Source organism: Eublepharis macularius, chromosome 11 (assembly GCF_028583425.1).
Source record: "Eublepharis macularius isolate TG4126 chromosome 11, MPM_Emac_v1.0, whole genome shotgun sequence".
NCBI lineage: Eukaryota > Metazoa > Chordata > Lepidosauria > Squamata > Eublepharidae > Eublepharis > Eublepharis macularius.
The window spans coordinates 15077758-15100479 of record NC_072800.1 but is presented as its reverse complement, the minus strand read 5'-3'; the positions used below and the strand labels follow the sequence as shown (position 1 = coordinate 15100479).

At 47.5% G+C, this 22722-nt stretch overlaps 1 protein-coding gene across 1 annotated transcript; it reads left to right on the top strand.

The window, feature by feature from the left end:
- Positions 1-448: 448 nt before the first annotated feature.
- Positions 449-22722, top strand: UPP1 (uridine phosphorylase 1). Its single transcript, XM_054991445.1, has 9 exons — positions 449-567; positions 1664-1750; positions 2549-2613; positions 3735-3852; positions 7014-7172; positions 16927-17041; positions 17166-17375; positions 17854-18000; positions 20214-22722. The coding sequence occupies exons 3-9, from the start codon at positions 2555-2557 to the stop codon at positions 20351-20353; spliced, it is 948 nt and encodes a 315-aa protein (XP_054847420.1). The 5' UTR covers positions 449-567; positions 1664-1750; positions 2549-2554; the 3' UTR covers positions 20354-22722.

Genomic DNA, 22722 nt, shown 5'->3' with positions numbered 1-22722 from the left:
AACTGATCCCCGTGGCCTGGAGACCAGTTGTAATTCCGGGAGATCTCCAGCCACTACCTGGAGGCTGGCAACCCTAGAGTTCCTCCCGGAGCGCACACAACCTCGATGCGGGTAGGTGGCGCCTTCTGAGCACCTGCCCTGGATGGGCCTCCGGCTGCAGGTGCCCACCCGTGAACAGAGCCCGACCCCGGGCCAGCAGGTGCCCTGCCGGGTTCGCGGCGCGGAAAACAGCCCAGCCGCAGAAGCCTAAGCGACGCCGCTCCGCTGGGCACGGGAGACGTTTCGAGGGCCTGCCCAGCGCGGCTCTGGGGCGACGGGCCGGGCTTTGCGCGCCCGCGGCTGCCTCCGCCCGCTGCCTTCTTTCGTGGGAGGCGCCGGAGCCCTGCCCCGTGGCCGGCCGGCACCGCCTGCAGCCGCGGCGGGCCAGGCGAGGCGGAGGCGGCCCGGCCGGGCGCCCGGGCGCGGCTTCCTGTTCTGCTTCGCTCGCCCGCGGACATCCCGAGCCGCCGCCGCGCCGCCCTCCTTCGCCGCCCGCTCTCCACGCGCGCTCCCCCGCGGCTTCCGCAGGTAGGTCGGCGGGGCGGCTGGGGGCCCTTCTCGGCGCGCCGCTGCCGCGCTCGCCCGGGGGCCCCTTCGGAGGGCTGGGCAGGGCGGCCCTCCTTGGCCCGGCTCCAGCCCTCCGAAGGTCGACGCCGGCAAGCCGCGGGGCCTCGCCCGGGCCCTTAAGGCTGGGTTTGGGCACGACCCGGCAGGCGCCCCGCAGAACCCCGCACGGGCCTTCTGCCTGGCAACGCTGCCCACCTCCAGGTGGGCGACGTGTCTTCAGGATCCTGGTACCCACGGTATTAACAGTGCAATCCTAAGAAGAGTTTCTCCAGTCTAAGCCCATTGATTTCAGTGGGCTTAGACTGGAGTAACTCTTCTTAGGACTGCGCTGTTATTGTATGGATTGGGGGATGTACTAAAAAGGAGTGACAGGATTGCCCATTGAAAATCATGGGAGAGGCTTGAATGCCCATTGGAAATAATGGGAAGCAGGAACGCCCATGTATGGGATACATTGGAATATACACGTGTATTGTATTTATTGTTATTTACACATAAGAATTCATTGATATTTATATGTGTGTGTGTGTGTGTGCTGTCAAGTCGTTTACGGTCTATGGCGACCCTATATGTAAGAGATGTTTATTCGCTGCTTGCACTTGCCACTTTAGAAACATCATGTATGAATGAATATTTTTTTACTGTAATATTTCTGTATATATGATATTTCTCCGGTTGTTGGGGTGCCCCCTGTTGGTTTCTGCACCTCCAGGTGGCGGCTGGAGATCTCCAGGCAACAGAGATCAGTTCCCCTGGGGAAAATGGGTGGGGGACTGTATGGCATTATAGCCCATTGAGGTCTGTCACCTCCCCATACCCTGCCCTGCTGAGTCTCTCCTCCACCCCCAAAGTCTCCAGGAATTGCCCAACCCAGATTTGGCACCTTGCTTCCCCCCCCCCCCGGCCAACATGCAAAGAGAGCATTTAGACAAGCAATTGCTCAGCTGCAACCAGGAAAAACTTTTCTCCTTGGATTATGTGATGTGAGTCATATAATTTTATGAGGTCACTCCAGGACAAGCTGGAAAGTTCGTGTCTCTGTTCTCCTCTGTGCCAGTAAGGAAGAAAGAAACTGAAAAGTGCCTGGTGATCTTGTGGATTCTCAGAAGTGACGCACACAGCTCAGTGGCACGGATTCCAAACGGTGCGTGCATAAGGTTGGCAACCGTGCGGTCTTCCCCCAGTCTCGGGTTGTCAGCTCCAGCTCAGGCAATTCCGTGAGATTTGAGTGCACTGCCTGGGGAGGGAAGCGTTTGGGAACAGGAGAAGGCTCAGCAGGGATGAGATGCCAGAGAGTCAGTCTTCCAAAGCTGCCGCTTCCTCCAGGAGGAGTGACCATTCAAGTCTAGAGATCAATTGCAATTCCAGGAGAACTGGAACTGGAGGTTGGCAACCAGACACCAATCCCATGAGCTAGCGTGCCAACTCGCACATCTGAATGCTCCCTTTGGCAAGGAGACTATCTTCTCAATATTTTGGCTTTCTACATAGGACAAAGATTCTCTCTTAATAATAATCATAATAACAATAACAACAACAACCTTCAATTTATATACCGCACTTCAGGACAACTTAATGCCTACTCATTAAGTGTACAAAGTATTATCCTCATGACAATCATCCTGTGAGGTGGGTGGGGCTGAGAGAGCTCCAGAGAGCTGTGACTAGCCCAAGGTCACCCAGCTGGCTTCAAGAGGAAGAGTGGGGAATCGAACCCAACTCTCCAGATTAGAGCCCCGCGCTCTTAACCACTACACCAGACTGGCTCTTCTGCTTCACACTCAACACTACCCATGTCCAACCCAAACATATTGCAAAAACATAATATCCCCAGCTCCATGGGCCCCTATGAGTAACCAGGGCCCCAGAATCCCCGCCCTTGCTTAATTTCTACAGTGCTAAGTAATGTTGTGATATTTTCCCTGGTGTCTTCCCTGTTCAGGATCTGATGGCTCCTGGTGTCCCTTCAGAGAAGAAGAAGAAGAAGATAGAGGAACAGTCTTCGGAGTAAGAGCTCAAGCCAGTGCTAGTTAGTAGGGTGAGGGATAAATCGGAGGGAGGGGGGAGCCAGGAAGCAGCCCTTCTGTGACCTGTCTTCTCGATAGAGTGGTATTCCCAACAGATAGGATGTTAGGCGTTAATCCTTGCTCGTCATTGTGTCTGTCTTCCGCTGTTAGCATATTTATTTACCTTATGGCATTGTTTTTTTTAAATGTCCTTGATATTGATTGTATTAATCTCACGCTAAGTAATCCACCTTGAGTCTAAGGGCCAAGCTACAAGTGACGAATGACACTTGAACGGCAAGTGAACAGACTCGGATGCGTTCCTCCCTGTTCACTTGCCCTCCACTTGCCCTCCACTCGACCACTCACTCAAAAATAAATAGAAGGGGGGTAGTATTGAAAAGGTAAATTTTAAAGGTATTAAAACCAGGGCTTTTTTTCTGGGAAAAGAGGTGGTGGAACTCAGTGGTAGAACTCAAGACTGCACAATGACGTCACTTTGGGTCAGCTGGAACAAGGGGGGAGTTTTTTAAAGTTTAAATTGCCCTCGGCGAAAATGGTCACATGGCCAGTGGCCCCGCCCCTTGATCAGACAGAGGGGAGTTTAGATTGCTCTCCTGGAGATCAGGGGGCGGGGCCACCGGCCATGTGACCATTTTTAAGAGGTGCCGGAACTCCGTTCCACCGTGTTCCTGCTGGGAAAAAGCCCTGATTAAAACTACAAGTATAATGTGTGTAAAGATATGATAGGTGTTGTAGAGGAAAACGGAAAATGAAATATGTATTATTTTTCTTTGCTTTTCCTTTTAATTTTTGTTCGTTTTCTCTTTTTATGCTTTTTAAAAAATAATTTCTCTTGTCTGCCCTTTTATTGGACTTTTAATCTTATTAATAAAATAAAAAGTATTTTTAAAAACACAGAAATCTCCCCAGGAAAGGATTTCCATACCCAACATACAGATTTCTCCTCTGTTCAGATTAATAATACATGACATAAACATTGTCTATAGAAAAAAAAGACTGTAAGCAAAAAGTTTGTTTGATCAGACGGCTGCCCTGGGCGCCATGTGTAAGCATAGTAATTTCAGTGCTGTGAATTCATATTGTCTTTTTTTCTGGCAGAGAAAGAGCCATCCGTGTTCCCAACCCTCACCTTGAAAAGATAAAAGAGGACATCCTGTATCACTTTGCTCTTGGAACTGCTACCCATGATTTCCCTGCCTTATTTGGAGATGTAAAAGTAAGAAAAGAAATATTATTCTGTAAGGATTCAAAATAAGCATGGCACCATATACCTTTGATTTCTCAATGTTAAGAATAAATAATAAAATGGGCTGCTCTGTGGCTCTCCTTTGTATTACTACAACGTCAAAGGACAGCTTAAACCTACTACATGGCTTGCTGCTATGGGACTCCCATAACCTACCGAGGACTGACTGCTTGCTACTGTTCAGCAGCAGCTACCGTAAAATAGCCAGTGTGGTATAGTGGTTAGAGTGTCAGACTAGGATCTGAAAAACTCTGGTTTGAATTCACACTCTGCCATGGAAGCTGACTGGATGACCTTGGGCCAGTCACACATTCTATGCTTAACCTACCTTACAGGGTGGTTGTAAGCAGGGCTTTTTTCTGGGAAAAGAGGTGGTGGAACTCAGGACCGCAAAATGACATCACTTTGGGTCAGCTGGAACAAGGGAGTTTTAAAGTTTAAATTGCCCTTGGCGAAAATGGTCACATGGCCGGTGGCCCCGCCCTCTGATCTCCAGACAGAGGGGAGTTTACTCGGCACGGAGGGCAATCTAAACTCCTCTCTGTCTGGAGATCAGGGGGTGGGACCACCGGCCATGTGACCATTTTCAAGAGGTGCCGGAACTCCGTTCCACCGCGTTCCAGCTGGAAAAAAGCCCTGGTTGTAAGAATGGAATGGAGGCAAAGAGAATGGTGTAACCTGCTTTGGGTTCCCCTTGTGGAGAAAGGTAGGGTATACATGAAGTTAATGAATATAGGTGAAATAATAACAACAACAATAACAATAGAATTAATAACAACAACAATAACATTCGATGTATATACCGCCATTCAGGACAACTTAACACCCTCTCAGAGCGGTTTGCAAAGTATGTTATAATTATCCCTACAACCCCCACCCTGCGAGGTGGGTGGGGCTGAGAGAGCTCTGGAAGAGCTGTGACTGACCCAAGGTCACCCAGCTGGCTTCAAGTGGAGGAGTGGGGAATCAAATCCAGTTCTCCAGATGGGTGTCCTCTTCCTCTTAGCCACTACATCAAACTGGTAGGTTGGTGGGTGGGCAGGAAGGAGAAAAAGAAGCAGTGAAATTTCAGGGTATGGGGGCTAACTGGAGGAAATAAGGGAGGTAGGGAGATATAGGGGGAAATGAGGTACTCCCCCTCCAAGTCCTTAGGGTTCTCCACTGTGTAACAGGACCCAGCTTGGTGACTTGGCCTAGCCACTGCAAAACTCAGCCAGTTTTCCAAGGTAGAGTCTGCCAGGGGAAGCAAAGGAGGGAAAGCCGAAGGTGGGGGGGGGGTTTGCAGATAAAAGTAGGTTGGCTGGTGGGTGGGGATGAGAGAAGTAGGCAAAGGTGAGAAGCTATGGGGGCTTTTAGGGAAGGGGAGGAAGAAAGAGTGGATTAGTGGAAAATGAGATGCCCCCCACAAATCCTTGAGGATTTAATTCAGAACATAGCTAAAAATACAGATCAATAGATCATTCTGTAGACCTGGGACAGCTCCCAGTGTTGCAAAAAAATAAATAAATCTGGAAACATTTTAAAAAGCAGGAGATAGAGGAGTTAAAATCCTTAAAAATTAAAGAAAAGAAACATAAAAGAGGGCTCTTATGTTTAACTTAGAATGAGTCTTTGAAAATGATGTATATTTGTTGCAGAGGAAATTGGAACTCAATTGATAGTTCAGTTGTAAGGGTTTTTTTCTTCCTTTGTTTATGTATTGTTATTGTGTCTTTTTTCTTTTAGAATGTTGTGTTTTTTTATTTTCTGTGTTTATTGTCAATACCTTTTATAGTCTGAATAAAGAAAATTCTTATTAACAAAATTAAGGAAAAGTGGGATCTCACCATGTTCTTAGCTCTCAACTGCCAGCTTTGGAGTTTCCTAGCAACGCATGTGATGCATTGGAAGAGGTGTGGGGAGGGCAGCCAGGAGGGAAACAAGGCAGTGGCTAGAGGAAGTGAGCACCGGCAACGCTTGAAATGGGAGGGAGCCTGACTGGCAACGCTGCCTGTGCTCAGCAGCCCCCAAGATCTACTGGGGGGAAAAGACTTTCAGGCGGTGGTGGTGTTTGGCGGCAGCCACTGTTGCAAAAAAATAGAAGGAAGGACAGCAATGGCAGTGTCTAGGACAGAGAGGCAGGGGCTCTACCTTCTTCCTTTCTTCCACAACTGCCAACCTCAACATGGGAGAGAAGGTGGACAAGTGGCTCCAGCCAGCCAGGAGGAGGAGGTGGCAGAGGCACTGCAGCTGCTTTCTCCTCCTCCCTGCTTTCTCCGCCTTTCTATCTCCACCTGCTGTCTTAGCCCCTGTCCGGGAAAGAAGGCAGGCAAGCAGGGGCAGCCACAAAGAGAAGGTGACGGTGCCCATCCCACCATGAGTTGCTGCAGTTAGCTTCTTGTCCTTGTTATTTTCCTCTAAATCTTTAACAACTTGACAGAGTCTTTTCTGTATGATGGTCTCTGGAACAGATTAAGTTTCACACGGATCTGCCTAGCCCTCTACTGGTTGCTGTGTGCAATGGGCCTCTAACTCTGGGACTGGCAACCCCTGGCGTGATCATTTTGCTTGGCGCGCAGAGCCAGTTCTCTGCTGAAGGAAATGAAGTGAGCCTTTGGGAAGCTGGCAGATCTTCCAGAGCTGGAAGCGGCACAGTAGGTGACAGGCTTGCCTTACGCCCATTCACCTCCTCTTGTACCAGTGCAACCATTGGCCAAGTCCGAGGTACTGGCTGTGGTGTTGGGCTTGCTCCCAGTGCAGCTGGCTAAGTACAACCCTGAGCCCGAACCTTTTTGGCCCCAGCACACCATCTTTACAAGTAGATGCTTCCTTTCTTGGCATTCAGACCAAAAATGGTTACCTGCTTCTTCTCTAACTGGAAATGCCTGGGGGTATGATCTGGGAAGGACTTTATTGCTTCCAAAGTATGTGCCCGATCACTGAGTTAATGACTGCTCCTTGCTGTAGCTATTTACACGATATTACAAAAACTGTGCTCTGTTATCCAGTTGCAATAGAAATGAATGAGGCTGGAAAAATGTTGGCCAAGTTAATCTTTTAAAATATCATTCTATGTTTTTGTCTTCAGTGTACTCCAGTAGATGCACAGCTCTAATGGTTGTACTCTTTTGTTTATTGCTCCCTTACACTAGTTTGTATGTGTCGGAGGAAGTCCTTCTCGGATGAAGGCTTTTATCTCCTTTATTGCGGAAGAATTGGGGATTGGAAGTCCTGGAAACGACCATCCCAATATCTGTGCAGGAACGGATCGCTATGCCATGTACAAAGCAGGCCCTGTGCTGTCCGTCAGTGTAAGTACACTGAAGAGTCATATCTGCGTGCTGGCTGTGTCGGCCCGAAATGAAGCCACCTTTGCTTTGTGAAGAGGAAGCCATATGGATTTTTTTTCTTAAGTTGCAGCCGAATAGTCTGTTTTAACAAAAGTGTCCGAAAGGACCCAGATATGCAGTGTGATGAATGGTATTCTATATTCATGTGCAAGCTGGAATCTTCACAGTTGATTCTGTGTGTTTAATGATGTGCACCTTCCTTCCATTTGAAAAGCAGTTTGTAACATGGCATGGGAGGCTGTCCTATTCAAATGAAAGTGTCCAAAAAATCCTACTGAACATGACCAAGTCTGGTCTTGGCTAAAAGAACTCTTTGGATCCCAAAGCCGTACTTTTTAAAATACTTGTAAGATACTGAAGCATGTTTTCTCATAGCCAGGAGCAATTGTTTCTAGCACAATCCTGTGCAGAGTTATTACAGTCTCAGGCCATTGAAACCCATGAACGTAGAGTGGCTTAACTCTGCATAGGATATCCCTTGTTTCTAGTCTGTCTTTCTCGTCGAGACTCAAGGCGGGCTACACAGCTAGAAACAGCGCAGTAGGAACCATATAAATTACACAATCAGCAGTGAATAGAACTGAATTCACAAAATTAAAGAATGCACTGAAAACCATATAACACATATAAATAATGCAACAGAGCTGAATTTCAAAATTGGAGGCTATGCAATAAAACAGCATAATAAATACAAGGAGAACAAAGCAATGAAAACCTGAATTTCTCAGACATTTATCTTCCACCTTATTATAGAACAATTCTGTTTTACCCAGCATTTGTGAGAGAACAAAGGTATATGACACCCTTCTGGATAAACTGGAAGGTTTCTTCTGTCTGGAACTTGAGGGTACTCTTTTGTATGAAGAAAGATGGTTGGTGTAAAAGTCAAAACAGTCATCTCATACCAACCATTTACTTTAGGAACAAGAAGGAGAAGAAATGTTATTAGTGTGTTCCTCAAACAGGATGTAGCATTTCCAAAACGTCTCTTGCTTATATTTCAGGACGTCCTTAATGCATCCGTTTCCACCCTCTGCCCTTTCCCACTGCCTTTATCCTCTAACTTTTTTTTAAGAGCAGAAATGAATAGATCTATAAATAACCAAAGCTCCAGAGTTTTCAAAATGTATATTGCGTTCCCACTAGAGTTGTTGAAAGGAAGGCTACCAGTTTTTGCTTGCTGCAGGCCCCCCTAATGTGGTGATTCAAGAAAGGGGATGTTTAATTGCCAAAGTGAAGTGGTGTGGCGGGCGCAGGAGCTGAAGTTTTTAGAGGGTGTATGCATCTGCTGGTGTGTGAGCACACACAGTTTAGAAGAGGGGTTATATCTGTAAAGCATTGCTATGGCGCATATCTGAAGAGTTCTTTTTAGTTTAGCTTTTGCCTGTGTTTTGCCTCTGAATGTTTCTTTTTGTGCTTTAGAACGATTCAGGATGCAGAGTTTGGACAAAATCAAAAAGAGTCCAGTAGCACCTTTAAGACTAACCAACTTTATTGTAGCATAAGCTTTCGAGAATCACAGTTCTCTTCGTCAGATGCATATAGGGCAAGAAGAAACTGGTCAGATATATAGGTGGAGATGGGAGGGAGGAGCAGATGCAAACAGTAGCTTCTGATATGGAGATCAGTTTGCTTCTGTTAAGGAAGTCAGTTACTTCTGATAATGAGATAACCATGCATAGTTTGGACAGGGATTCATAGCAGGCATTCTAGAACCCACAGATCATAGTCCGTTTCAGTTTTGTTATAGCCAATGGTTCATTATACGTGGGAAACATTTTAACCGTCCTTTTCAGGGCAGATATTTTTCTTGGCTTCCTGCTGTAATAAAAACTTCAAGTCAGACTCATTCTGCTCAGATCCCCTCCCTGGCTTCTCTGTTCATCGACCCCCCCCACAACCCAGGCTCAGGGTGACATGTTCAGAAGACAGGAAGTGGGCGATCTTAAGCTCAGTTTCCCCTTTTAAAAGTCTGTGGGGGAGCCCCCACTTTGGATTGGCTGCTGTTGTAGAGAGGAGGAAAAGTCAGCCAGCCAGGCCTCTTTTTCAGCAGGGGAACGGAGTTCCAGCACCTCTTGAAAATGGTCACATGGCCGGTGGCCCCGCCCCCTGATCTCCAGACAGAGGGGAGTTTAGATTGCCCTCTGCGCTGCTCCAGTGGCGCGGAGGGCAATCTAAACTCCCCCCTGTCTGGCGATTAGGGGGCGGGGCCACCGGCCATGTGACCATTTTCTCCGAGGGCAACCCACTGAGTTCCACCACCTCTTTTCCCAGAAAAAAAGCCCTGCAGCCAGCCAACAAGGGATGGAACCCTTTAAGGCTGTCCAGCCGTCTACCCAGCTGATTGACTCAAGGGTCAGTCTCCAAGGGTCAGGGGAAGGACCCTTGGAGACCGCAGGATTGGTTGACTGTGCTGGGGCCTGCAAAAATGACCTATGCCCATGAGGGGGCAGGTCACAGGAGGGCGCATGTGTGGTCTGTCAAGCTGCTTTCATTAAGCTGGGAGGTCACTGGTCAGTGTGGATGTGCTGCTCTTTCACTCCTGAACTGAGAGGAGGAGAGTGAGAGAGAAGAGGAGCCAAGGGTGCCTTCATCCTCCTTCCCTCTCTCTCTGAGACCTTGGATGGAGGACCTTCCCAGGAGGCCTCTGGCTGCCAGAGAAGGAGGGGTTACCAGACCGTTCTCCTACATTTGTTTAGAATTGCAATGTAAATGATAGGTTTGTACTTGTTGTGGGTCCTGACCTGAGTAGCCCAGGCTGGCCTGACCACATCAGATCTCAGAAGCTAAGTGTCAGGTTCAGACTGCTTTCTTGTATGCCTATGCTTAACCGACTCCATTTTAATCTTTTCAGTGTGTAAGTGCTCTCTTCCAGGTGCCAAGGTTCCCAGGCAGCTATCTCACAGAAAAGGATTGTTTTGGCTACCGACGTTCCACCAAGAACCGGCCTTGGGAGCTTCTCGCTCTTCTGACTTCAAAGGGGTTGTTTTGAGAACTGTGGGGGGAGGTTGGGCCTGCTGTGATCTGTTACTCTGTACCTCATGCTTTGCCTGTCATTGGTAACAATGCATATGTACCATCCTGGACCTTGTGTTCAGGCTAGTGGACTATAATGAACTAATTCTTCAGTAAAAGCCTTTTGGAAACAATGGACTGTTGTCTAATTGCAGAAGGTAGTCTGGAGTAAGAACGTTATCTAGCCACAAGTCTGACATTTTCTTACCAATCACATTTTCCAATGCCTAAGCCGGATCAGACGGACTCCAAAGCTGTCACTGTTAGGGATCCTTTGTTTGACCCGTATGCCTCTCCCGGCTCTCAAGGCTCGGACACTCAAGTACCTGCACCGAGGGAGGATAACTCCTCGGTTACAACGATCTATACCCTTGCTCCAAGCAGGGCTGATACGCAGCCTCGGGCCACGGCTCTCCCACTGTTATCGCTGCCTACCCCGACACAGTGGGGTGCGCGACCAAGGGAAACCAGGGATAGAAGGGCCAGCACGATGTTCACGCACTTACAGCTGGATAGTCGGCGTAGCCTGGAATCCATCCCTGAACAAACCGGTGATCAATCTTGGATTTACTGGAATAGAACGACCGAACAATCGGAGTGGGATGCGTCCCGCCGTGGCACCTTGAGTTGGGATTATGCGGAAGTCACCCCGTGGTCGGGGCAACAAGACGTAAGTGAGCACCAGTGGGTGCAACTGCAGAGCAGAACGTTAGCCATTGACTCAGGTATATCGGCAATCACCGGCCTGACAAAAGGAGTTTTAGCCGCGAGGTCCCAAGAGGAGCGAGGAGACGAGGCACCCTTGCCTTGGCAGCAAACGCTCACCACGGGGCCGCGAACTGAAACTGGGCAAACCTCGCAGACGGCCGAAGCTGCTGAGGGCGAGGAAACCATGGGGAGAGTACAGCTTTTGGAAAACAGACTCATAAATATGGAAGAAAGTTTAGCCAGTGCCGTCCACTTGCTGTCGGTGCTAGTCGCGGGGGACGGCGGTCGTGAGCGGCCCGCTGGGTGGCCAGACATCAGCCAGAGTCTGGCCAATCTCCAAACGCTCCTGCCTCGGCAAGGGGGTCCGATCCAACCCTGGCCGCAACAGCCACCAGAGACGGGGGATGAGGAAGAGGTCCCCGGAGAAGGACCCGTTCCAGATGATTCATGCCCAGATGATTCCCAGCCTGACCAGCCGGTCAGACCAGTTGACGACGGAACCAGTGGAGGGGGTGATGGACCGCAACCGGGGGAGCCGCGTCCCACCAATGGCGGAGGGGAACCGATACAACCGGGGGGTCCAATCCTCCCTCCAACCACGACGCAAGCTGATCAGCCGGTAGCCCCTCCACCTACAACGCAAACGGGACCAACCCCGGGGCCGCGAGGTGATACGCCTCCGCTTCATCCGCTACCACTCCATCCCCAACAATTACGACCGACCCCTCATCAGCCGCGGCCGAGAGGGGCAGTGGACCCAGCTCCAACGCGGCCAACGCAACCTATACCGAGAGGACTTTTTCCCCAGCCGCGCCCGGGAGTACCTCCACTGCGCCAGCCGCGACCGCACCCGCAACAACCTCTACCACAGAGACCACAGATGCCACCAGCTCCGCGACCCCTCGGCCCGCTAGACGTCTATCCAAGGCCGGCCCCGGTCCCGCGACAACCCCTCGAACCACTCGATGTCTATCCAATGCCGGCGCCGGCCCCTCAAGACCTTCCAATGGGTTGGGTCAAGTTGGATGCTACGTTCGATGGGGACCCTTCCAAATTGGGATTTTTTCTAGTACAAGTAGTGCAATTTTTTAATCGTTGGGGGCATTTGTTCGGAAGTGAAGCTAGTCAAATCGAACATCTGGGGTCACGTCTTCAAGGCAAAGCAGCTGACTGGTATGTAGGACTGTATAACGTGGGGGCCCCTGAGTTAGATACACTCCAAGGGCTGGTAGACGCAATCCGAGCTCAATATGAGGATCCCCTAGAAGAAACCAGAGCCCGAACAGAATTGCAGGCGATCAGGCAAGGCAGCATGTCGGCTAGAGACTATGCCGCAAAATTCCGACAACTCGCTGCCAAATGCCCAAGGTGTGAGGAATCCACCAAGATTATCATGTTTAAACAGGGTTTAAACCCTAGATTGCTGGACAGAGCTTTGATGCAAGATAATCCTCCTACGCTGTTGGGGTGGATACAATTGACCTGTGAAGTAGAAAACCGTCTGATGGAAGTTCGTTTGGTGGAGCAACACCAACAACCTCCGGGCCAGAGACGCTCCTCCACTCCTGCTCGAGGGAGCCGGGGGGCTGGCTACGCTATCCGTGGAGCGAGAGATGCTAGATGGCAACAAGGATTGTGTTTGCAGTGTGGACAAAGTGGTCATTTTGCAGCGCAATGTCCTTATCGGCCTGTGCAAAGACCTCTGCTCCAACTCAGACGCCCAGCCCCCGCTGCCTACCCGGCGCCACCGCGCCCTACCCCAGCCCCCAGAACGGCAAGAGGTAGGGGAGCGCCGAGAAGAAATCCCCCTGAGAGGGGGCTAGAACTGGAAGAAGTCATGGAATATGATCCAACGGCGATGGCGGGAGGGGAGAATCCAGAAAGCCCCTCCTCGGGAAACGAAATGGATCTGTCGTGAAAGGACCCAAACGGCAGATCAAACCTCAGTCAGTTCCGGTTCCGAACCGACCGTATGGGTCCATACTCTTCATACCAGTGACTTTAGTGAATGCTGACAGAAAGATGCACATCCGGGTACAAGCTCTCATTGATTCGGGCTGCTCTAGAGACATTATTGCACCAGCCTTGGTACACGGACTAGTACTCCCTGTCAAAGACTTAGACATACCGGTCATTTTCGAGCAAATGGATGGCACTAACATGAATCCAGTGACTACCGAAACCATGCCAATCATCACAGGCATGGGACAACATTGGGAAAAAAGATCTTTCGTTATTAGTGCCACAGCAAAGTACCCCTTGATTCTGGGGAGCCGGTGGTTATGCGATCATAACCCCTACATCAACTGGGCAGAGGGAAGCATCACATTTACCCATGAGTCATGCAAAAGTCATCGGTGGGATCAAAATTGGGGAAAAGATCCGACCACAACCGAACCGGCTCTCCTCTCCCAGGAGGAAATCAACCTAATACCCAAACAATACAGGGCGTACACCCAAGCCTTCACAGAAGAAGAAGCCAACTCGTTACCTCCTCACAGGAGGACAGACTGTGCTGTGGAAATTTTACCTGGCGCCTCGCTGCCCAAAGGCCGCCTATACCCTATGAGTCCCAACGAAAGAGAGGAGCTCCGCAAATTCATCGACCTCAACCTTCAAAGAGGATTTATTCGGCCAGCTAACAGTCCCCATGCAGCGCCAGTACTTTTTGTAAAAAAGAAAGATGGGGGCTTGAGATTATGCACGGACTTTCGAGGTCTTAATGCGGTCTCTTCCAGCAATGCCTACCCTATTCCACTCATAAGAGATCTACTCAACGTCGTGGCTCAAGGTAAGATCTTTACGAAATTAGATTTGAAAGATGCTTACTTTCACGTTCGTATTCGAGAGGGGGATGAATGGAAAACAGCCTTCAACACATCACTCGGCCAATATGAATACTTAGTTATGCCTTTTGGCCTGGCCGGAGCCCCCTCAGTTTTCATGTCCATGATTAATGAGGTTCTGCATGAATTCCTCTATAAAGGTGTAGTGGTGTATCTGGATGATGTGTTAATTTATTCAGAAACTGAAGAGGAACACGTAGAACTGGTAAAGAAAGTCTTAACCACCCTCATGAATAACCAGTTACCTATTAAACTCTCCAAATGTGAATTTCACAAAACGGAACTCACTTACTTGGGCTATTGTATTTCTAAGGAGGGTTTGAAAATGGATCCAAGTAAAATACAAGCAGTACTAAATTGGCAAACCCCCACAACCCGCAAAGAATTACAATCCTTCCTGGGCTTTGCCAACTTCTATAGAGAATTCATTGCAAATTTCGCCCAAATCACACTCCCCCTAACTGAACTGTTGAAAACCAAAGATAAGGGGGACCAAGCCAAAAAACCAAGTGCAAAACTGGCTTGGACGGCGGAATGCCAAACGGCGTTCGATCACCTTAAAACGCAGTTTGTATCAGAACCCGTTCTACAACACCCCGACGACAGTCGCCCGTTCATAGTACAGGTCGATGCCAGCGACACGGCAATTGGGGGTGTACTGCTACAGCGGGGGGCGGATGAAAAGCTCAAACCCTGTGCCTTCCTTTCCAGGAAATTTTCAGAATCGGAAAGGAATTGGAATGTATGGGAGAAAGAAGCCTTTGCTGTAAAAGCGGCTCTCACTACCTGGAGACATTGGTTAGAAGGAGCCCGCCATCCGTTCGAAGTCTGGACGGATCATAAAAATTTAGAAGCCCTGCGCAGCCCTCGCAGGCTAAACGCCAAACAACTGAGATGGGCGGAGTTTTTCTCTAAATTTGATTTCACATTGAACTTCCTCCCTGGGAAAACCAACTTCTTGGCGGACGCTCTATCACGCATGCCCCAGCACAAAAGCAAAAGGGAGGAGACAATAGACACAGTCTTCTCACCTACGCAATTAGGGGGCGTGGTGACAACACGCAGCCGCACCACCCGCTTTCCCCAACCCGATCAGGGATGGAGAGAAAAATTAAAAGCTGAAGTGGAAAAGGAGGGGGAAAATGTGCCCAAAGACAAACTGCAACAATCCGATCAGGGGGAATGGCTCTGGGGAGATCGCTTCTATGTACCCAAAAGCTTACGGAAAGAAGTGTTACAACGCTGTCACGATGCTCCCACAGCGGGACATTATGGGTACTTAAAAACACTTCATTTGGTACAACGCCAATTTTGGTGGCCGGGCATGCGCAAGGACATTTCACAATATGTAGCGTCTTGCCCCATCTGTCTCAGCGCCAAATCCCGAAAGGGAAAACCTCCGGGACTCCTGCAACCCCTAGAAACGCCAAGTCGACCGTGGGAAATAATTTCCATGGATTTTATCACAGACTTGCCCCCCTCCAAGGGACACAATTGTATCTTAGTCGTAGTCAATTTATTCTCCAAGCAAGCCCATTTTATACCCTGTACCACAATTCCTTCGGCTAGAAAGCTAGCCGACATCTTTATGAAAAACATTGTAAAAATACATTCTTTTCCATCCAAGGTGATCTCGGATCGCGGCGGACAGTTCGTTGCCAACTTCTGGCGGGAGCTTTTACAACTACTGGGTATTGAACAAGGTCTGAGTTCAAGCCATCACCCAGAAACAGACGGACAATCAGAAAAGACAAATCAGATTTTAGAACAATTTCTGCGCTGTTATATTAATTTCCAACAAGATAATTGGTTTGATTTGCTCCCCTTGGCAGAATTCTCGTATAATAACAGCGTACACGCCTCTACGGGAGAAACTCCCTTCAAAATCGTCTATGGCTTCCATTTCAAGCCCTTCCCATTTGAGGCGCTTTCTCCCCCTACTACAGCCTCCAACGACGTCACCGAATGGTGGGGGGAAGCAGCCCAACAGTGGACGCAGATTAAGAAACATCTCATCAAAGCCAAACAGGATTACAAAAAATACGCTGACCGCCACCGTGCGGCAGAATGGGAATTACAGCCGGGTGATCTAGTCTACCTTTCCACAAAGAATTTGAAAACAACCCAAACCAGCCGCAAGCTAGCGTTGAAATTTTTAGGACCGTTTCCTGTTCGCAAAGTAATCAACAAAGTGACTGTTGCTCTAAATCTGCCAAAGAATCTTCGTCATGTACATGATACTTTCCATGTAAGTTTGTTGAAAAAAGCCCCTCCTGCTAATCAATGGCACACCCGTGCGCCTCCAATCCCCACTCTGATCGATGATCAAACCCACTATGAAGTTCAACAAATCCTGGACTCTAAATTACACAGAAATCAGTTATTTTATCTCATTAGGTGGAAAGACTTTGACTCTGGATTTGATGAATGGGTGAACTCTGTACATGTTCATGCCCCTAGATTAGTTAAGGCGTTCCACTCTCGCTACCCACAGAAACCTGGAGGGGAAGCATCTTAGAGGGGGCAGAATGTCAGGTTCAGACTGCTTTCTTGTATGCCTATGCTTAACCGACTCCATTTTAATCTTTTCAGTGTGTAAGTGCTCTCTTCCAGGTGCCAAGGTTCCCAGGCAGCTATCTCACAGAAAAGGATTGTTTTGGCTACCGACGTTCCACCAAGAACCGGCCTTGGGAGCTTCTCGCTCTTCTGACTTCAAAGGGGTTGTTTTGAGAACTGTGGGGGGAGGTTGGGCCTGCTGTGATCTGTTACTCTGTACCTCATGCTTTGCCTGTCATTGGTAACAATGCATATGTACCATCCTGGACCTTGTGTTCAGGCTAGTGGACTATAATGAACTAATTCTTCAGTAAAAGCCTTTTGGAAACAATGGACTGTTGTCTAATTGCAGAAGGTAGTCTGGAGTAAGAACGTTATCTAGCCACAAGTCTGACACTAAGCAGGGTCGGCCTTGGTTAGTAATTGGATGGGAGGCCTGCAGCGAAGACCAGAGGCAGGCAATGGCAAGCCACCTCTGAGAGTCTCTTGCCATGAAAACCCCACCAGGGGTCACCATAAGCCAGCTATGACTTGAAGGCACTCTCCACCACCATTCATTGTGGGTCTTTTGTCCTTTTATTTCGTTTCAGCACGGAATGGGGATCCCTTCAATCGCAATCATGTTGCACGAGCTGATCAAGCTGCTATATCATTCCAAGTGCTCCAATGTAATCATTGTTCGCATTGGCACATCTGGCGGAATAGGTATTTCTCCGAAGCATTTTATTTCTTCTTTAGTGCAAAAGTAGTTTCCTCGTATTGGCTTGCAATGGCTGGATGAAATTGTGAAACGTAGGCGCTTTCCCCTTGTGTCTTATTTTGAATGTAGGTTTGGAGCCTGGCTCTGTAGTGGTCACCAAGCAGTCTGTAGATGCCACCTTCAAACCTCAGTTTGAACAGGTTATCCTGGGGAAGTCTGTATTTCGCAGTACACACCTCGACGAGAAACTGGCTGAAGAGCTGATGGAGTGTGGCAAGGAACTGGACCAGTTCAACACAGTCGTTGGGAACACAATGTGCACCCTGGATTTTTACGAAGGTAAGGTTGCTGCCGACAAAGGCATTTATCTGAACGGCTTTGCCCATAAATAAATCGTTTAGCCCAGCATCTGGTAATCCAAAATGTCTTCTATTTGTGTAGGTTTCAGTTAACACAAAATGAAATGGAGAGTTACATCAGAATATCTGGATAACTAATCACAGAACGAGTGGGACCACCATAGCCTCAGGCCTAGCTCATACAAATAAGAAACAGATCACGGGATAAAGCTGTCCCTTATATCTACCACTTTAGGAGGGTCAATCACATTGTCTAATGCTTCCCCGTAACAAAGAATTACAAAACTAGAGCTTTGAGTTTGGGGGTGGGGAGCTAAGGTAGATCCCTTCTCCCTGATATTTGATTTTACAGGAAATTTGTTAAGGAAACTTTGGTTGTTCAGGCTGCTCATCTTTCTATATGGTTATTGCAGAGGCTTCAGTGTGTGTTTATAAATCTGCATTTCCTTTATTCATAGGCCAGGCTCGTCTAGATGGTGCATTTTGCTCGTACAGTGAAGAAGAGAAACTACAGTATTTGAAATCGGCTTACGAGGCTGGAGTGAGGAATATTGAGATGGAGTCTTCTGTTTTTGCGGCCATGTGCAATCTTAGTGGTCTCAGAGGTAACCGCACGGGTGCACCTTATTTAATACTTCTGTTTCCAATATATTTAAGAGTTTATAATGAGTACTAGCAATAGGACATTTATAATACTGCTTTCCAGTACATACTGTTTGAGCATTTTAATGCAGTAGAATTTGGGGGGGGGGGGAATAATAGATATTTAGGCCACATGCTGCACAGGATAAAACATGCAGAAACAAAAGACAAGACGTTCTGCAGTGGGTAAAAAGAACATGGTTCCCACACATGCCATTACATGGACACAGATATTTTCGATGGTCGTTGTGGATTTTCCGGGCTGTATAGCCGTGGTCTTGGCATTGTAGTTCCTGACGTTTCGCCAGCAGCTGTGGCTGGCATCTTCAGATGTACCACCAAAAGTGTAGCACCAAAAGACAGAGATCTCTCAGTGTCACAGTGTGGAAAAGATGTTGGCAGGTAATTTATATCTACTCAGAAGGGGTGGGGTTGGGCTGAGTCATCCTGTAAGAGTTTCCCAGGGTGTGGAATGCTAATGGAGGGAGGCTTCACTGTGTCCTGAGGAGGTTCTTTTGCATATGGATTGGTGGTTGATATGCTAATCTTCTCTGCAGGGCTATTGTAGGGTATCGAGTATTTTGTTAGCCTGGTGTTTTTCAGGACTGGAAACCATACCCTATTCATTCTTAAAGTCTCTTCTTTCCTGTTGAAATTGTGCTTATGCTTGTGAATTTCAATGGCTTCCCTGTGAATTTCAATGGCTTCCCTGTGCAGTCTGACAAAGTAGTTGGAAGTGTTGTCAAGTATTTCAGTGTCCTGGAATAGGATAGTGTGTCCTGTTTGAGTTAGGCCATGTTCAGCCACTGAAGATGCCAGCCACAGCTGCTGGCGAAATGTCAGGAACTACAATGCCAAGACCACGGCTATACAGCCCGGAAAATCCACAACAACCATCATTCTCCGGACGTGAAAGCCTTCGACAATATACGGATATTTTCATTCTATACCATGGAACCCTTTTCACTTGTTTGACCTCCCTGTTCAACAGCCTTTTGCACATCTGCTACCAGACTTTCATGGGTGTGACTCTGGAGCGTGTTCTAGATTGCATAATCAATTCATACTAAAGTATCATCTAGGCCTTTTAGTCCTCACCAAGGCTTTATAGGAATTGAGACTTCCCAACGGAGCACACCCAGCAATCTCCTGTGGTTCTGCATTTCAGGAGATCAGGAGTGGTGGGCAAGCTCTCCCCCAGGAAAACATGGCTGCAGTCATTTATCTTTTCACCAAGGAACTTCTTAGAAGACTCCAAAAAAACTCAGGGCTCCATGGAACACGGTTTGAGAACACAACACAAGGCAAAGCTCTGCTGTGATTTGGGAATATTTTTGGGGTTTAGGATGAAAAACCTTTATTCTGATGAATGGGTTGTAAAGAGTTCTGTATTCCTGGTTCATAGAAGTTGGTCATAGCCTCCAAAGACATGGTTCTCTAGAGAAAAGAGCATTATGCGCCACTGCAGAGATCCCATTGGTTGTGGCTTGCTGGCTGCCAAGCGGCAAAGAGCAAAACAAACACTGGTGGAGGATCTCTTTGTCTGTTTTGTTCTCAGGAGGCACTTCACGAATGTGAGATGACTTCTTAAGGGCGTATATTCATAGTAAACTGCTGATATCCTTCACATGTGTGTGTGTGTGGGGGGGACCCTCAGGTCGGAGTTGACTTATGGCTACCCCTGGTGGCATGACAAGACTATCAGAGGTGGTTTGACATTACTTGCCTCTGCAACCCCGGACTTCATTGGAAGTCTCCCATCCAATTACCAACCAAGGCCAACGCTGCTTAGCTTCTGAGATCTGATGAGTTCAGGCTCACCTGGGCTATCCAGGTCAGGGCTAGCCTTCACATATATTTTTACTTTTGTCTATACCTCCCTTTACTTGGGATCCCTGCCATCTTTGAAGAAATAGGAAAGACTATTCTTTTCACAAAGTGTCGCCATGTTCCCTTCTCTACTCCAGTCTCCCCATCCGACGTGGTTTCTGTATTTTCAGATCCCATAATTCTCCTCATAGCCTTTTTGAGTGGTCAGATGCGAACTTCTCTTTTCTTTCTCCCTTGCAGAAAAGCTGTTTCAGATCCATACTAATGTAATTCTTTAACACTATTTTCAGAGTTAATTTTAACGTTAATTTTTTGGGGTCTCTTGTTTTGTTTTGCGAATGCCAAGGTGCTGTGGTATGTGTCACACTTCTGAACCGGCTGGAAGGCGACCAGATCACCACACCTCATGAGGTCCTGAAGGAGTACCAGACAAGACCACAGAAGTTGGTGGGACACTTGATCAAGAAGCATCTTGGAAAACAGTGACATTTCCCCCCTCATTTTGCATTGTCAAAGAAGCCCATATTTTCATAAGGATAATGGAACCTATTACTGTTTTCTGCATAACCTTCCAGAGCAGTATGTTATGATACCAGTGCTAAATTGAAATAATCTTTCACGTGCTTCTTTTTCCATTTGGTATGCCTTATAAAATTGATACGCTGTTAACTGGGAAAATTCCAGATGAGTAGCAAGGCTAGTCTGTAGCAGAAAAATAAAACAAGAGACCAGTGACACTTTAGAAATCAACATAATTTATTCCAGCACAGATTTATGCTGGAATGAATTTGGTTAGTCTCTGATGTGCCATTGGACTCCTGTTTTTTCATTAAGGGGGGAAACTGTGACGATATATTAAGAACACGTGCCAGGGCTTCTATTCCTGGCAAATTAGAGAACTCTTCCAGCCATCGGCCTTGATCCAACGAAAGTAAATCATGTCTCATTAATTCCTTAAAATGTGCATGCCCCATGTTGGCCTCATGGGACACTCAGGGAAGTTTTCAATACGTGAAAACATAGCCAATATAAAACCACCTAGATAGCAGATATAAGAATAGCAGCAATAAAATGAAAAGCAAAAAATTTAAGCTATTAAAAATACAGCGGTAGAAGCATTGTATTTAAAAAGGTAGCAATCAGATAATTAATGGCTAAAAGATAAGGCTGCTTTCCCAAGAAACTCTACACTCCATACTAGCATTTGTATTTGGGTATCTGCATGACATTACCAGATATATCCCCACCATCCAGATTTTCCTCAGCTCCTAACCTTGCTTTGGCGCAATCTTTCCCAGAGAATCGTACCAAAGTGGGTTAAGGAAATGGATGGGAAGCTGATGAAATCCTGAACCACGTCTTTTCTCCTCAGTCCTGCTATTGCTTCATTGCCACTGTGAATTACCTCTGCAGTGGCAGTGAGAGCAAAACGATGTATCCTGTCCATGCAGAAGCAGCCAAGATGGGGCTGGGGGGTGGGAATCCTCAGGAGGTTCATAAGCCGGGTGGAACCGCAGAAAAAGCTCTCCTTCAGGGAGGACTATCGAGTGTCTTCCAGGCAGGGCTTCCAGGGAAGGATGTGTGGCCATGGACTCAACTAGCAGACATGTTTATGTGGAAGGAAGGGGCTTGAAGAGGCCAGAGCCAGCACTGGACAGTGGCCAAAAACGAACCGAAAGCCAATGAGGATCTTCAAGCTTGGGAAGAACATGGCCACTGTGGAATTCCCTGTTAAGGGCCAAACTACAAGTGACGCCTGACACGGGTTGGACACTTGCCAGCTTCCCTCAAGTTTTGGCGGGAAATGAAGGCAGCTCGGCGGAATGTTGGACAAGTGACAGTTGAAAAGTCCATTGGACAGCAGTCGGAGAGCCAAGCTGCAAGACCAGGACGCCTACATTTCCCATCAAAACTTGAGGGAAGCTGACAAGTGTCCAACCTGTGTCAGGCGTCACTTGTAGCTTCACCCCTAGTCATCGTGTTTCAGCCCAGCTGAAATTTCTGTAGGCTTTTCTATTAATTTGAAATCAGTGGGATAAGTTAATTGTTACTAATACAAGTTCCATGGCTTTAATAGGAATGAATTACAAATAGCCGTTATTCATAAGTAACTTCAGCTGGATCCAGGATATTGTCAGTATTATATACATAAAATACAGGCTAAAGCTGTATTATATATATATATATATGATGGTTACTATTTGATATTTATAAAGAGTCACTAACATGCCAAAGTATCACAACTTTATAATGCATCATGCATCTGACGAAGAGAACCGTGGTTCTCGAAAGCTTATGCTACAGTAAAGTTGGTTCGTCTTAAAGGTGCTACTGGACTCTTTGTTATTTTGCTGCTACAGACTAACATGGCAAACTCCTCTGGAACTTTATAATGAACTCTCAAATTTCCCTCTCAGGACTTGGAAACAAGAAACACAGGGAATTTTCTTAATTGTTTGAGTACGTAATTTTTTTTTTTAATGAAAACTATTTAAGGAGTGATAGAGCAGATGTTTAGAGGGCAGATGTTCAAGGAAGTGCTTAATTCTTTTTTTTAGATCATAAGGAACCAAATTCAGGGGAGAGACTGCCTTTCATTCCATGTGTCTTCACAGCCCTGAAAGTTGCCTTTAACTATGACTTGTGTGTTGAAGAGTAGGATTGTGTGTGACTTCCGTGTGGGCACTAAAATACTGAAATTCTGCACTGAGAAAAGCCGAATTCTATGACCTGTATGCAGGGCTTTTTTTCTGGGAAAAGAGGTGGTGGAACTCAGTGGTGGAACTCAGGACTGCACAATGATGTCACTTTGGGTCAGCTGGAACAAGGGGGGAGTTTTTTAAAGTTTAAATCGC

Coding starts and splice junctions, on each gene's coding strand:
- UPP1 (XM_054991445.1), top strand. CDS start 2,555: ATGGCTCCTGGTGTCCCTTCAGAGAAGAAGAAGAAGAAGATAGAGGAA. Junction 7,173..16,926: donor GCCCTGTGCTGTCCGTCAGT/GTAAGTACACTG, acceptor ATTTCGTTTCAG/CACGGAATGGGGATCCCTTC. Junction 18,001..20,213: donor CAATCTTAGTGGTCTCAGAG/GTAACCGCACGG, acceptor GCGAATGCCAAG/GTGCTGTGGTATGTGTCACA.